The sequence below is a fragment of the Siphateles boraxobius genome, unplaced genomic scaffold (assembly GCF_051911475.1).
Source record: "Siphateles boraxobius isolate OS27281-9 unplaced genomic scaffold, OSU_SipBor_1 11, whole genome shotgun sequence".
Taxonomy (NCBI): domain Eukaryota; kingdom Metazoa; phylum Chordata; class Actinopteri; order Cypriniformes; family Leuciscidae; genus Siphateles; species Siphateles boraxobius.
The window spans coordinates 17,280,802-17,293,012 of NW_027508711.1; the positions used below are offsets into that span (position 1 = coordinate 17,280,802).

The window sequence follows — 12,211 nt, forward strand, 5'->3', positions numbered from 1 at the left end:
TTGTGTCTCTGTGTTAAAGAATGGAAAACGTTTCGGTTACTAATGTAACCTTAGTTCCCTGAGATGACGGTAATGAGCATTGCGTCAGTTACTGATGCTTATGGGGAAAACTCAGTTTTTCTCCGAATTCTGACGACAAATGGCATTTCAACCCGCCAAAACAGACTACCTATTTAAGTCGTGCTGATTGCCAATTTCGTCAGAATTTTTCGACTGATGAGCAAGAGCTTTGACAAGCTACGTAATGCTTCTTTCCGTTATCTTTTTATGTATTTATTTTATTTAACCTTTAGAAATAAATAGAAACATACTGTACAACTGTACATAGTCATACACATGACACATAGAACAAGCAATTAAAATAAGAGAGAAAGAAAAAACAAAGAAAAAAAACAAATAAAGTGCTTAAGTAAGTGTATATAAATATGGTTCAGGATTGTCAGCAGGAACGAGAGTCAACTATGTTGTTTTGGAAATTCTGCTTAAAGGTGGATGTTGGGATCAGAGACACAAGTTTCAGGGTATTTTGTAGTATGTTCTAGTCATGTACTGCTCTGAAGCGGAAGGCATTACGGCCAAAGGTAGTAGAAATGGGTGGGGGGGGGGGTACTAAACTTAAATAAAATTACTTGAGGAGATGACCGATAGAGAGGTGTCTTGTCCAGGATTGTCTTCTATATGAAAAGAAACCAATGATGGAGCCGCCGGGTACGAAGGGAGGGCCAGCCCAACAGTTCATACAGGTCACAGTGATGAGTGTAAAAGGGTGCATTAGTGGCAAAACGGATGGCTGAATGATAGAGTGTGTCAAGTTTTTTTAGGCCTGTAAGTGGTGCCATTCTGTAAATAATATCGCCATAGTCCAAAATTGGCAGTACTGTCATCTTAACGAGGGTGCATTTGATAGCATGAGATTGCGGAAAAGAAAGGCTAGTCTAGCTTTGACTTTTGTTTGAAGGTTATTGATGTGTGTAATGAATGACAGGGATGAATCCAAACAGATGCCTAGGTATTTGTATGTTTTGACATATTCCGGAGCCATACCGTTCATGCAGGTGATTGTAAGTGGAGTCTTGGTAACAGGTTTTCGGCTAAAAAGGATACATTTTGTCTCACTGGTGTTAATGCGGAGATAGAGATTGTCAAAGAACTGCTCTATAGAGGAGAAGCTGACTTTAAGACTTTGAAGCCACAGACTTGGGAGAGGAACCAACTTAGTAAAAAAATGGTGTCGTCTCTATAAAGGTGAAACCGGGAGGTGCCAGGGGCTCTGGCTATGTCATTGATGTAAATAGAAAAAAGTGTTAGGCCCAGTATGGAGCCTTGAGGCACACCTTTAGAGATGATAAGTGGGTCTGACATGATGTTTTCAACCTTCAATTGCTGGACATGGTTAGTGAGGTAACTGGCAAACCAATCACAGCTAGAGGTGGACAGACCAATACTGGAAAGCCTATGTAAAAGGATCCTATGGTCAACGGAACCAAAGGCCTCGGCAAGGTCTATAAAGGTGGCAATACAGACCTGCTTACTGTCTAATGCTGTAATTACATCATCAATGACCTTTGTAGTGGCTGTTATGCACCCATGTCCCGTCCGGAAACTAGATTGTATGTCAAATAATGTATGATTTTTATCCAGGAAATCATATTACTGTTTTTGGGTGAGCTTCTGCAAAACTTTGGAAAGGCATGGTAGGATGGATATTGGGCCATAAAAATTTGGGTCAGATTCAGAACCCCCTTTGAAAAGGGGAAAATTATGGCTGATTTCCAATCAATAGGGAACTCAGAGAGCTGTAGGGACATGTTAAATAGTCTTGTGAAGGTAGCGGCAATAATACAGGCTGCTGCTTTTAACCCTTAAACAGGCAAGAGTGGAAAATGCTAAGCAAAAAATAATTTCATGTCATTTTTTATATCATCTGGACTTAAATTAAACATATCCAAAAGAATGTTTTAAAAATTGGATATATTTTGAATTTTATGAGTTGTGTCTCCTGAGACACGTTGCCTGATTAGGGTATAAAAAAGGACCAATGTTAACTCTTAACTGTTACTGCCACTGCATGTTTAAAACAACTATATGCCATACTTCACCTGATCTAATGTTGAGAAATGATATATCATTCGAAAGCTTACGAACTCAAGATTCAGCCTGTGGAACCCGTTTTGAAATTGGACGTTGCGTTACCATAGAAACTGTACTCTAAATTATTTTATCTTTCATTTTTTTAAAGTTATTTCACTTCAACAATAATCTGCTGACTGTGTTCTTTAAAACAAGACCAAACTTAGGTCTATATTCCAAAGCATTCTTGAATTACAATCATTTTGAATAGAGCTAGTTTCATCCCTTTTTATACTCTAAACAGGCAAGTGTCTCAGGGGTTACATACATTTCAAAACGTGCTAAGTAACAACATGAACAACATATTACTTAATTTTCTCCTTCAGCACCTTAAAGGGCACCTATTATGGCCCTTTTTACAAGATGTAATATTGGTCTTGGGTGTCCCCAGAATGTATTTGTGAAGTTTCAGCACAAAATACCCCCCAGTTAATTTATTATAACCATTTGAATGTGTCATTTTTGGGGCCTGTTTTGAAACAAGCTGTTTTGAGGCAGACGACCTTAAATGCAAATGAGCTGCTAATCCCCACCCTGCCGCTGGATGTGGGCGTAACTTGCATAACTATGGCAATTAACAGTCGGTAGAACCATAATGGCCGAGAGTGATAGACCCGCAATTGTGTTTGGCATTCGGCCGTTTGTTTGAACCAGAGTCCGACCCAGATGACGAAGAGACTCCGGCTGAAGAAACACGATCGAGAATGGACCAGGATGTCTCGGAATGGTTATTTGATACATTTATGAACTCATTGCGTTGTCATCGCTGTGCAACACACACACAGACACACACAAACTGTGATAACGATGACGCAAATGTTTGAAAACACAAACACAAATACCGATAATAACAATAACAATATCTTAAAAAACATATGAAAACGTTTGGTTATTTAAAAGGTTTAAATTACATAAATCATACGGCGACGACGACAACAACATTTGTTGTCGATGACTATTAACGTTACCTCAGAAATCATAAAATACACTTACTTCTTCAGGAATTGTCGTTGGATCGCGAACACTAGGCAACGATCCACCCTTGAGGATTAATTTTGTAGCAAGACCTGCTTTGAATTGACCGCCGTTCAAAAACAGTCACTCTCAAAATGATTTGAGCAAACATAAACGTACTTCGGGAGTGTAAGAGGCGCATTTCCTTCATAAATAAAATCCACCAACTGCGTTTTCAGTGGCTCTGATGTCGGAAGCAAGTGCAAACAACGATGCGAAGTATTACAGCCCACAACAAAACACTTATTTTTCTCAGGAGGCATTTTCTAGAAGGCAGCACAAATCTTCAGAACAGCGGTCCGGCTGTCGTTGAAACAACAATGGAGGATCAGATCACCGAGGGAGGTACCAACCACACTGTCAATCAAACCCCTTTCCCATGTTCTACGTCACAAAAAGCTGAATCTTAGAACAGCTCATTCTGAGAGAGTGTATATGAATTATTGAGATTGTAAAAAAAACACTGGGTGCATTTTTATCATTCTAGGGTGGTTTTGCTCACACACTGCCAACACACATTTATGTTCAAACAGCATGTAAAAGTGAATTTTGCATAATAGGTGCCCTTTAAGACAATGTTCACAATTAATGTTAGCAGTATTCTTTTTTTTTTCAGAAGAAAAGTAAGTTTAATATATATTTACTTATCTCAAAATCGGAATGTTCTGCACCACTGGCAGCCATGTTGGATTTAGGTCAGGCTGACTAATTGATCACAAAAAATTTGAAGCAAATTATGTGACCAGCATACTCAAGACAGACCAGGCTGTCATAAGTGATAAAAGGATTTGATGAAAAAATCGTTCTTATGCCCGAAAAAAGACAATAAAAACGATGTATCTCGTGAGTCACGTTGCCTGTTTTAGGGTTAAGCACATGGTATCAAGACCAGCAGATTTGTTTGTATTCAGCTTGGTGAGATCATCCTGGACATCAGAGGTGGAAAGAGGCGAAAAGGAGAAGCCACTGATACTAGATGAAGAAAGTTGGAGATCTGCTGAAGTTGCAACTGAAGTGTCCATTGAGACTGGATTACGGTTTGACATTGAAACTGAATGAGTGAGTTGCATTAATAAAGTGGCGGTTTAGAAGTGAGGCCATCCGAGACTTGTCAATAATAACAGTATCATTAAATAACATTGTTGTTTTCCATTACCTTGGCTGTTTTCCAGAATGCCCTAGCATCAGTGCAACATGTGGTGAGTTTCTTTTTAAAATTAGTGATTTTGCCATTTCTAATAGCCTGTGTTGCTTTATTTCTGCATTGACGAAAGGCCAGTCAGTCAACTGGCGATTGGGTGGAGCGGGCCTTTCTCCAGAGGGCATTTTTTGCGATGAATAATCTCGGCCGGGTCATTGGAAAACCAGGGACTATATCAGTTTTTGATTCTAATTTTTTTCAGAGGGGCATGCTTAATCATAGTCATACTGAAGGTGTTTTTGAAAAAAGACTGCCTCTTCCAAGGAGGTAATTCTGTCCCAGGACACAGCCGCAACATCTTGGAGAAAAGCTTGCATGTCAAGATTTTTCAGAGAGCGTTTAGTTACAATTACTGGGGGCCTTTTGAATGAGAGGCCAGAGTGTATACATGCAATAGCGCAGTGATCACTTGCTAACTGAAAACTCCGGTTTGATAATTAGATGGGCTGTTAGTCAAAAGGAGGTCAATCAGAGTGAATGATGAGGAAGATTTAGGATTAGGTCTGGTGGGCTCAGATATAATGAGTAAGGTTTAGAGCATCAAACTGTTGCAAAACTGGATCTGGGGGATTGATCATATCCCAGATTAGATCACCCATAAGGACAAACTCAGAGGATATGTATGGAGCTAGGAGTTGACTAAAGGCTGTGAGTGCAGAGACTGGAGCTGAAGGTGCTCTATAGCAAACAGCAACAGAGAGAGAGAGAAAGTAGTTTACAGCCTAAGCTTTAGTACCAGTAGTTCAAGTTGTTTAGGAACTGACTTGTCAGAACGTTCCTAGCTCTGTCCTGACTAAACACATTATAGCCTGTTATGAAGATGTTAAGATCAGTGTTCCCTTTTTTAAGCCATGATTCAGAGATAGGGATTAGCTGTGTGCACCAATGTTTTTAAAGTGTCAAAATGCTTAGAATTTAGCAGACTGCAGATATTTACATGTAGAAAACCCAATGGTTTACTGAGTTAGCTGGCCCAGGACTTGGATGAGCTTTACCAGAGATAAATAACATGAGATTAATTAGCATGCGTCTAAGAACAACACCAGAACAAAGCCATTGTCTGTCTTTTACAAGGGGCCAAGCCAGTTAGAGTCAAACAGCACCTGCAGCAGCATAATTGAAAAATATGGAAGAGTTTGAAATACCTGGGTGGAAGAAAGTCCAACATATTTAGTAATCCAATAGGATGGGACATCTCTCGATTGTAGAATGAAGTCTAATGTTCCCAACAGTGAAATGCTGTGGGAGATCACAGAGTGCGTTTACCAGCATGCTCGGGGTCCTGATACTGTACATGCAGCAAAAAGGCAAGTGACAAAATCCAGAGAACCAATAGATTTGTTGGGTCTTTAGTATGGTAGCACAGGCTTCAATGTGTGCTGGAGGCAAGCCACAATGCAGCTAGAGATAGATCTCTGTGTTGTTATCTTGATGTAAATCCTGATTCGTAAACCCCTGCCACAGATCTAGGCTGGAGACAAGCCACACTGCAGCAGGTCCATGTAGGCCTCAGTCCAGGTGGAATCGGCCGAGATCCTCTCGGAACAAGCTGGTAGGTCTCAGACCAGGTGGAGTAGGTTGAGAACCTCTGTTGTAGCTGTAGCCAGATAGCATAGGCTTTAGCGTGCGCTGGAAGCAAACCACAATGCAGCTGGAGATAGATGTTGTTATCTTGCTGTAAATCCTGTTTCAAGAACCCGTCACAGATCTAGGCTGAAGACGAGCCACACTGCAGCAGTTCCCTGGGCTGCAGCATGAAGATAGGCCTCAAACCAAATGATAGGCCAAGAGCTTACAAAAATGACAGGGTATAATATCCATAGTCACAAAAACTTGACTGGAAGGCACTATCTGGAATATTTCAGTGAAAGGGGCCCTAAAATCCTTTAAAGAAGTTAAAAATGAACAGACAAAGAGCAGACAAACAGACATGCAGCCATCTTGGAATATCTCAGAGAACCAAGGTTAGTAACTGAAACGTTCCCTTTCAATACGGTTCACTCGCATTCCATCAGTTACTGACTGCTTATGGGGAATGCAATTCAATAGTGCCGTGCTACTAGAGCAGAACAGAATGCCGTCCTGCGATCCTGTAGCCCGGGGCACTTGGGTGACAAGTACCCCACAGCAGGCTACATGAGAGACACGGACTTAAAGTATTTTTTCCCAGCAAGCCGATGCCCATGAGGCATGACACCACTTGGAAAAACCCTGCGTTTGGGGACTGGTTAAGCAGATAATATCTGTGCCTGAAGAGCAGGGACTTCCAAGTTGTAAAACCTGGCGGCGTCACGTTTATTTATATAGCGCTTTTTACAATACATATTGTTTAAAAGCAGCTTTACAGAGATAACAGGAAAATAATGCAATAAAGTTTGTTTCCAAAAGAAAATAACTCACAGTCCAGCTTAAGAAAGTTCAATGAAGTTTCATTTTTGTTGTAAAAAAGTTATTAATTTAGTTAATTTATGTAGCCGCTCTGGAGAAAACCGTGATGTCATCATCGAGCTCAGTTCAGTTCTCATATAATGGTGTCAATGCAAAAAATCAAGATTATTGTTGAATATTTAATCAAATGTTAAATTGAATGTCCCCAACTAAGCAAGCCAAAAGCCAATGGCAACAAAGGTGAAAAAAGGCGACAGTGGCAAGAAACCAAAACTCCATCAAGTGGGAGAGTGGAGAAAAAAACCTTGGGAGAACCCAGGCTCAGTCGGGGGCCAGTTCTCCTCTGGCCAACGAACGAACAGTGTATGATTATGATTCAGGCAGCATTATAGGTCAGAAGTCAGTTTGGATTTGACAATCAGAATATTATCCGGTTCAAACAAGGTGGATGGCGAGGACCAGGCGGCCGCTGTACAGATATCCGCGATGGACACTCGGAGGGCATTCCCCTGGTGGAGTGGGCCCTCACCCCAATAGGGCACTACAAGTCCAAGGACTTGCAGGCTAGTTCTATCGCGTCCCCTATCCAATGAGAGAGTCTCTGCTTCGTAACTGGCAGTCTCTTAGAGCAGCCTCCGAAGTATGATATTTGCTCTGACTGTCAAAACTGGCTCGAGCGCTCAATGTCAAGAGGGTAGCACATCGGACGAGAAGTGCAGCGTCTCGTCTCGGACAACTCGGTCAACTTTATGGCCATCAATATTGTTATGTATAAGGATGTGTATCTTATGAAACTAAGATAATTGCATGGTTATCAATCTGAAAAAAAAAACAATAACAAAAAAAACATGGTTACTAGACTTTTACTTGGTTAATAACCATAGTTAATTATCATAAGGGATGTATTGCTGGTTTCAGATAAAAGTAAATACTTGCAGTAAATGTATTATCCTGGTGTGTGGTGGGCGTTCTGGTGCAAAATGGCTCCCGTCGCATCATCCAGGTGGTGCTGCACATTGGTGGTGGTTGAGGAGATTCCCCTTCTATGTAAAGTGCTTTGAGTGGCTATATAAATGTAATAAATTATGAATTATTATTATCACACTGTTTTAGATTGACCCAAAACCAGTGGGAGACATTCACTTTTCCAAGCCTGTCAGACAAATAGCAGTTCAGAGTAGGGAGCCCATCTTATACACCAGTCTCACAAAGCATGCTTTTTAGGTCCTTGAAGGTAAGGATTTTGCAGATACCTGATGAAAATATATGCAAAACACGACATGTTCATATATATATATATAAACGCACACACACACACATATATATATATATATATATATGTGTGTGTGTGTGTGTGCGTTTACATGGCTTGAATTGCCAAATAGGAACTTTGTAAGGGCAAAGCAAAAGTAGTTAGGATTTTTGACATTGTAAATATTCTGTTGTAATGCATAGAATAATGTAAACCAAATGCCATAGACTACAGATATGTAACTAGACTGTCATCAGCAAATAAATTCTCTTACCTTTCCAAAGTTTTTTCTGAAATGTGTTTTTTGTGATATGCTACACAAATAAATTTGACTATGACTTATTAAATGTGATTCCGATTTCAGAATGAAATCCCAGACTGCACTGTTTGCCACTATAACCTTTGGTAGTGGCACAGACACTGCATCTGAGGGAGAACAGGAGAGTAACATGACTACAGCTGAGGCAGATTCTAGTAAGGAATCACACACAGTGGTTCAGAGCGGCACAGCTTGTACTGACAGCACTATATAGAGTAGTACACTGGTACACTGGGTCAGTCCTCTTGTGAACAGTGGTTTGAGCAGAAACACCACAAGCCACTTTAATGAACTGTTAAGAAGCAAGACAAGTAAAGATAGTGAGACATCTAAAATCATGGGCTACAAGTCAAATACAGAGAAATTTGCACACACAAACTGAGGAAACAAATTCTGATTGCAGAGAATTCCTGTTTGTGTAAAAGTAGGTCTAAAACATGTCACACAGTACTCTGTCTGTCACAAGGTGTTTCATCTGAAATGTGTAGGCTTAAAAAGGCACCCTGGTGAGCAATGGTTTTGTTCAGTGTGTTCACCATAATCCAAATAAATGTGAAATCATACACAGCCTTTTTAGTCATTTGTTAAAATTGTTATTTTTGTTGTGAAATACATTCAATCAATTGCAGGACAACAAATGCTCTCATTAACAAACAAATGTTTAATAATTGTAGATAGTTAGGGGGAAAAAACAATTAAAGTTTAACATAAATCCAATAAAAATCTATATACAAAGGATATACACAGTGCAACATTTCATGTGGTAAATCTGCCACCAATGTTAACTCTGTACATTCCATAACAAAATAAAAGGTTTCCAACCACTTGTCAGTGTCTACTGTTTAATGTATTTTCTTTACTGAATTAATGACATGTCCAAATTAGATAATGCAGAACAAACCAATAGAATTTTATCAACAGTCGCCACTGTGTCTTTTGATCTTCGCTTCACCAAGTTCATGGGGAGTGTTTGTCGCAAAATGCAGAACTTTTTAATGCGACCAATAGCTCTTTCCATGTGAGCCCTCAACCTTGACATGTGACGTGACACAGTCACTTCCTGTCCTGAAAGCGGTGTCTTTCCACGGGGTGAAGCTGGTATGAGTAGCTGGACTCCTTTCGCAGCAAAATCCTCCGGGAAACTGAACCCTCTGCCAGCCATGACAATGTCTCCCTCTTCCAAAAGATCAATTAAACCAGATGATTTAGTGATTGTTTCGTCACTGGCTCTCCCACCCCAAGACTTGGAAAGGAACGTGATTGACCCTGTTGGACTGATGCCAACCAGGAATTTGATGGTGTTGTGGGACTTACAGTTGGAGTATGTCATTGTTCTTTCACTGAGTGATGTTGGTCGGTCAATAAAAATCTCGCTGCAGTCTATGATACATCTCACTGAATTGAAAGGGGGACTTTTGAACAGGGCAGGAAGATTCTTTTTAATCTCTTCCCTAGAAGGCCAATGAATTAGAAAGCTGAAGCGCTGTGTCATTACGTTCAACCAGTCATGAAATATTGCAGAAATTGTTGCACAAGAGCAATTAAACCTGAAGGCAAGATCTTCATGAGTGAGGCCAAGTCTCAGTTTCATTAAGACTAAGTAAAACTGGAGAGGTGTTGGAAGACTCTGTGTCCGCGGACTCCAAGAAGTGGTAAGATATGTCAGTAGGGCGAAAAACACTTTGGATGAGCGGAGGCCAGTGTAGACGTGAATGATTTGATCATTATTTAAATCCACATCAGATTTCAGTTGTTTCCGCTCACAGGTGACAGTTTGTCCCTTTGACTCTAGGCTTCTCACTTGCTCTGTGTAAGATGTGTTCAGTTTCTGCATATCTTCAATATCACTCATAGTGAGATCTTTTCCAAGACACATGTCATTGTAAGACTTAACTTCTGTTACATTTATGTCCATGTCCTCTACTTCCTCAGTAGGCTGAACTCCAATGCTTATCTCAGAGACCTCTGGTGCTCGTCTCAGAGACCTCTGATATCGGGCCATTTTTCTGGAGGTGCCAGGTCTGTGAAGAAGCTTTGATGGGATGTAATCTGGATTTAGAGGGTCATCTGATGGCTTTCCTAAAGAAAAAAGTAGAACAACATTATTGGGATAGGTTATAGCTTTCACACATCACTGGTTGAAGATAGATGATGACAAAGGCCAAGACTATTTTTAATAATGTTATCTAGCAATAAACTAGCTAGCTAGCTATCAGTATGACCACTGCATACTGCACTGTAACACTTTACAAAAGGGTCTTATATTAGTACATATTTTAGGTATCATGAACAATTAACATTTTACAGCTTTTATAAATTCTAATGAATACATTTACAATTGTTCACAAGTTCATAATGCACAGCTTGTTCGTGATTTAATGGCAAAATTGTATGGCAAAATCGAGTTAAAACTTTTAAAACGCTTTTTAAAAAGATTTTTTATAAAAGAATATTACTTAAATATTGAATTAAGTTGATTTGACTGCTTTTATTGCTCTCTTTATTTGTAAATTAAATGTAAATGTAGTTAATATTTAACTTGACCAGGTTAATCAGCAATGAAGAAAAAATAACAATACTGTTATTGTTTAATGCATTAGTGCATGTTGGAATTAACATTAAACAAGCTTAATAAGTGATGTACAAATATTGTTTGTCGTTATCTTTTGTGAAATAATGCAGTGCAGTTAGCTAATGTTACACAATAATTATTGTAAAGTGTTATACACTGCATCTTTCAGCTGAATAGATAGATAGACAACTAATGTACGGATACTTTCCTAATTACAGCATTTAGAAATGAAACGGAAATAAAAACCTGTCTTCTTCACTGCAAACGTATCAAAACACTAAGTTAGCTATTTAAATGCTATGTAACTTACGTTACATATGAAAACACTGACGGAGCCACACTGCAGGTTCAAATAATGATTCATCATACTTAACTAGTGAACGTATAGAAATAATTCAGTGACAAATAATGTCGTTTAAGTTACTTACCAGAGGTAAAATGTGTGCTACATATCCTAGAGTTGCTAGTTGGTATCCAGCCTTCTCTCTTCACTGCAGCGATCCAGGCGTCACGTTGTTTTTTGTTTTTCGGAAATCTAAACGCTTTGATTTCCGAAAGCAAGTTAGTTCCGGGCCTGAGAGAACATCCAACCACCGAACAACATGGTCCTAATTTTAATTTTGACATGGTTTATTCGTATGAATAAATAAATTATTAAGTAAACAAAGCGCCACCCGAGTCTGCCGATGTTTCGAATGTGCGCGCTAATATACCGGAAACGTCCGAGGACCAAATACGTCACTTCCTTACATCTACAAATATCCGTTTAATAATATGATAGACATAATAAATACATATTTCAATAAATTCTAGCTAAACTTCAGTGGGCAACCAGTCTTGGGCTACGTGATATTGGACAGTGGACTGGTCCCAGGACGGGGCCGTGCGCGGGCGAGGAAAAAGTGTTATTATGTTGCTAAATTCATTATTTTTGTAAATGATCACACATCTCTTAATAACGTTTAGTAATAACAGCCTTGCATTCTGCTTTTGTTAAACTGAACATTTCAGACCACCAGATGTCAGTATAGGATCGTGTTTAAGTGGATAGAGAATAATTAGCGAGATTTGCTGAATTCAGATCTGTTTATAGCATACAACTTCTTACATTTTCTGCCATATAAAGATAAGGTAACAATAATGTAAAGTATGTGCACACTAAGTAGCATACTAGCACACGTCCTAGTCAGAGCAAAAGGTCTGGCCTGAGTTTGGTGAATGTAAAACTCTAGGAGGATTCATTAAAAAAAAAAAAAAGTCTCAGAATAATAATACTAGTCAAATAGTAGTAGATCAGAATTGGCTTTCTCAAGCCAACACAATAAAGCAGCTCTA

The 12,211-nt window shown here is 39.4% G+C and overlaps 1 protein-coding gene across 1 annotated transcript; it reads right to left on the reverse strand.

Annotated features, from left to right (window-relative positions):
- Positions 1-8,586: 8,586 nt before the first annotated feature.
- Positions 8,587-11,493, reverse strand: LOC143757589 (uncharacterized). Its single transcript, XM_077248577.1, has 2 exons — positions 11,305-11,493; positions 8,587-10,383 (listed from the first exon to the last, which is right to left on the reverse strand). The coding sequence occupies exon 2, from the start codon at positions 10,304-10,306 to the stop codon at positions 9,161-9,163; it is 1,146 nt and encodes a 381-aa protein (XP_077104692.1). The 5' UTR covers positions 10,307-10,383; positions 11,305-11,493; the 3' UTR covers positions 8,587-9,160.
- Positions 11,494-12,211: the final 718 nt, after the last annotated feature.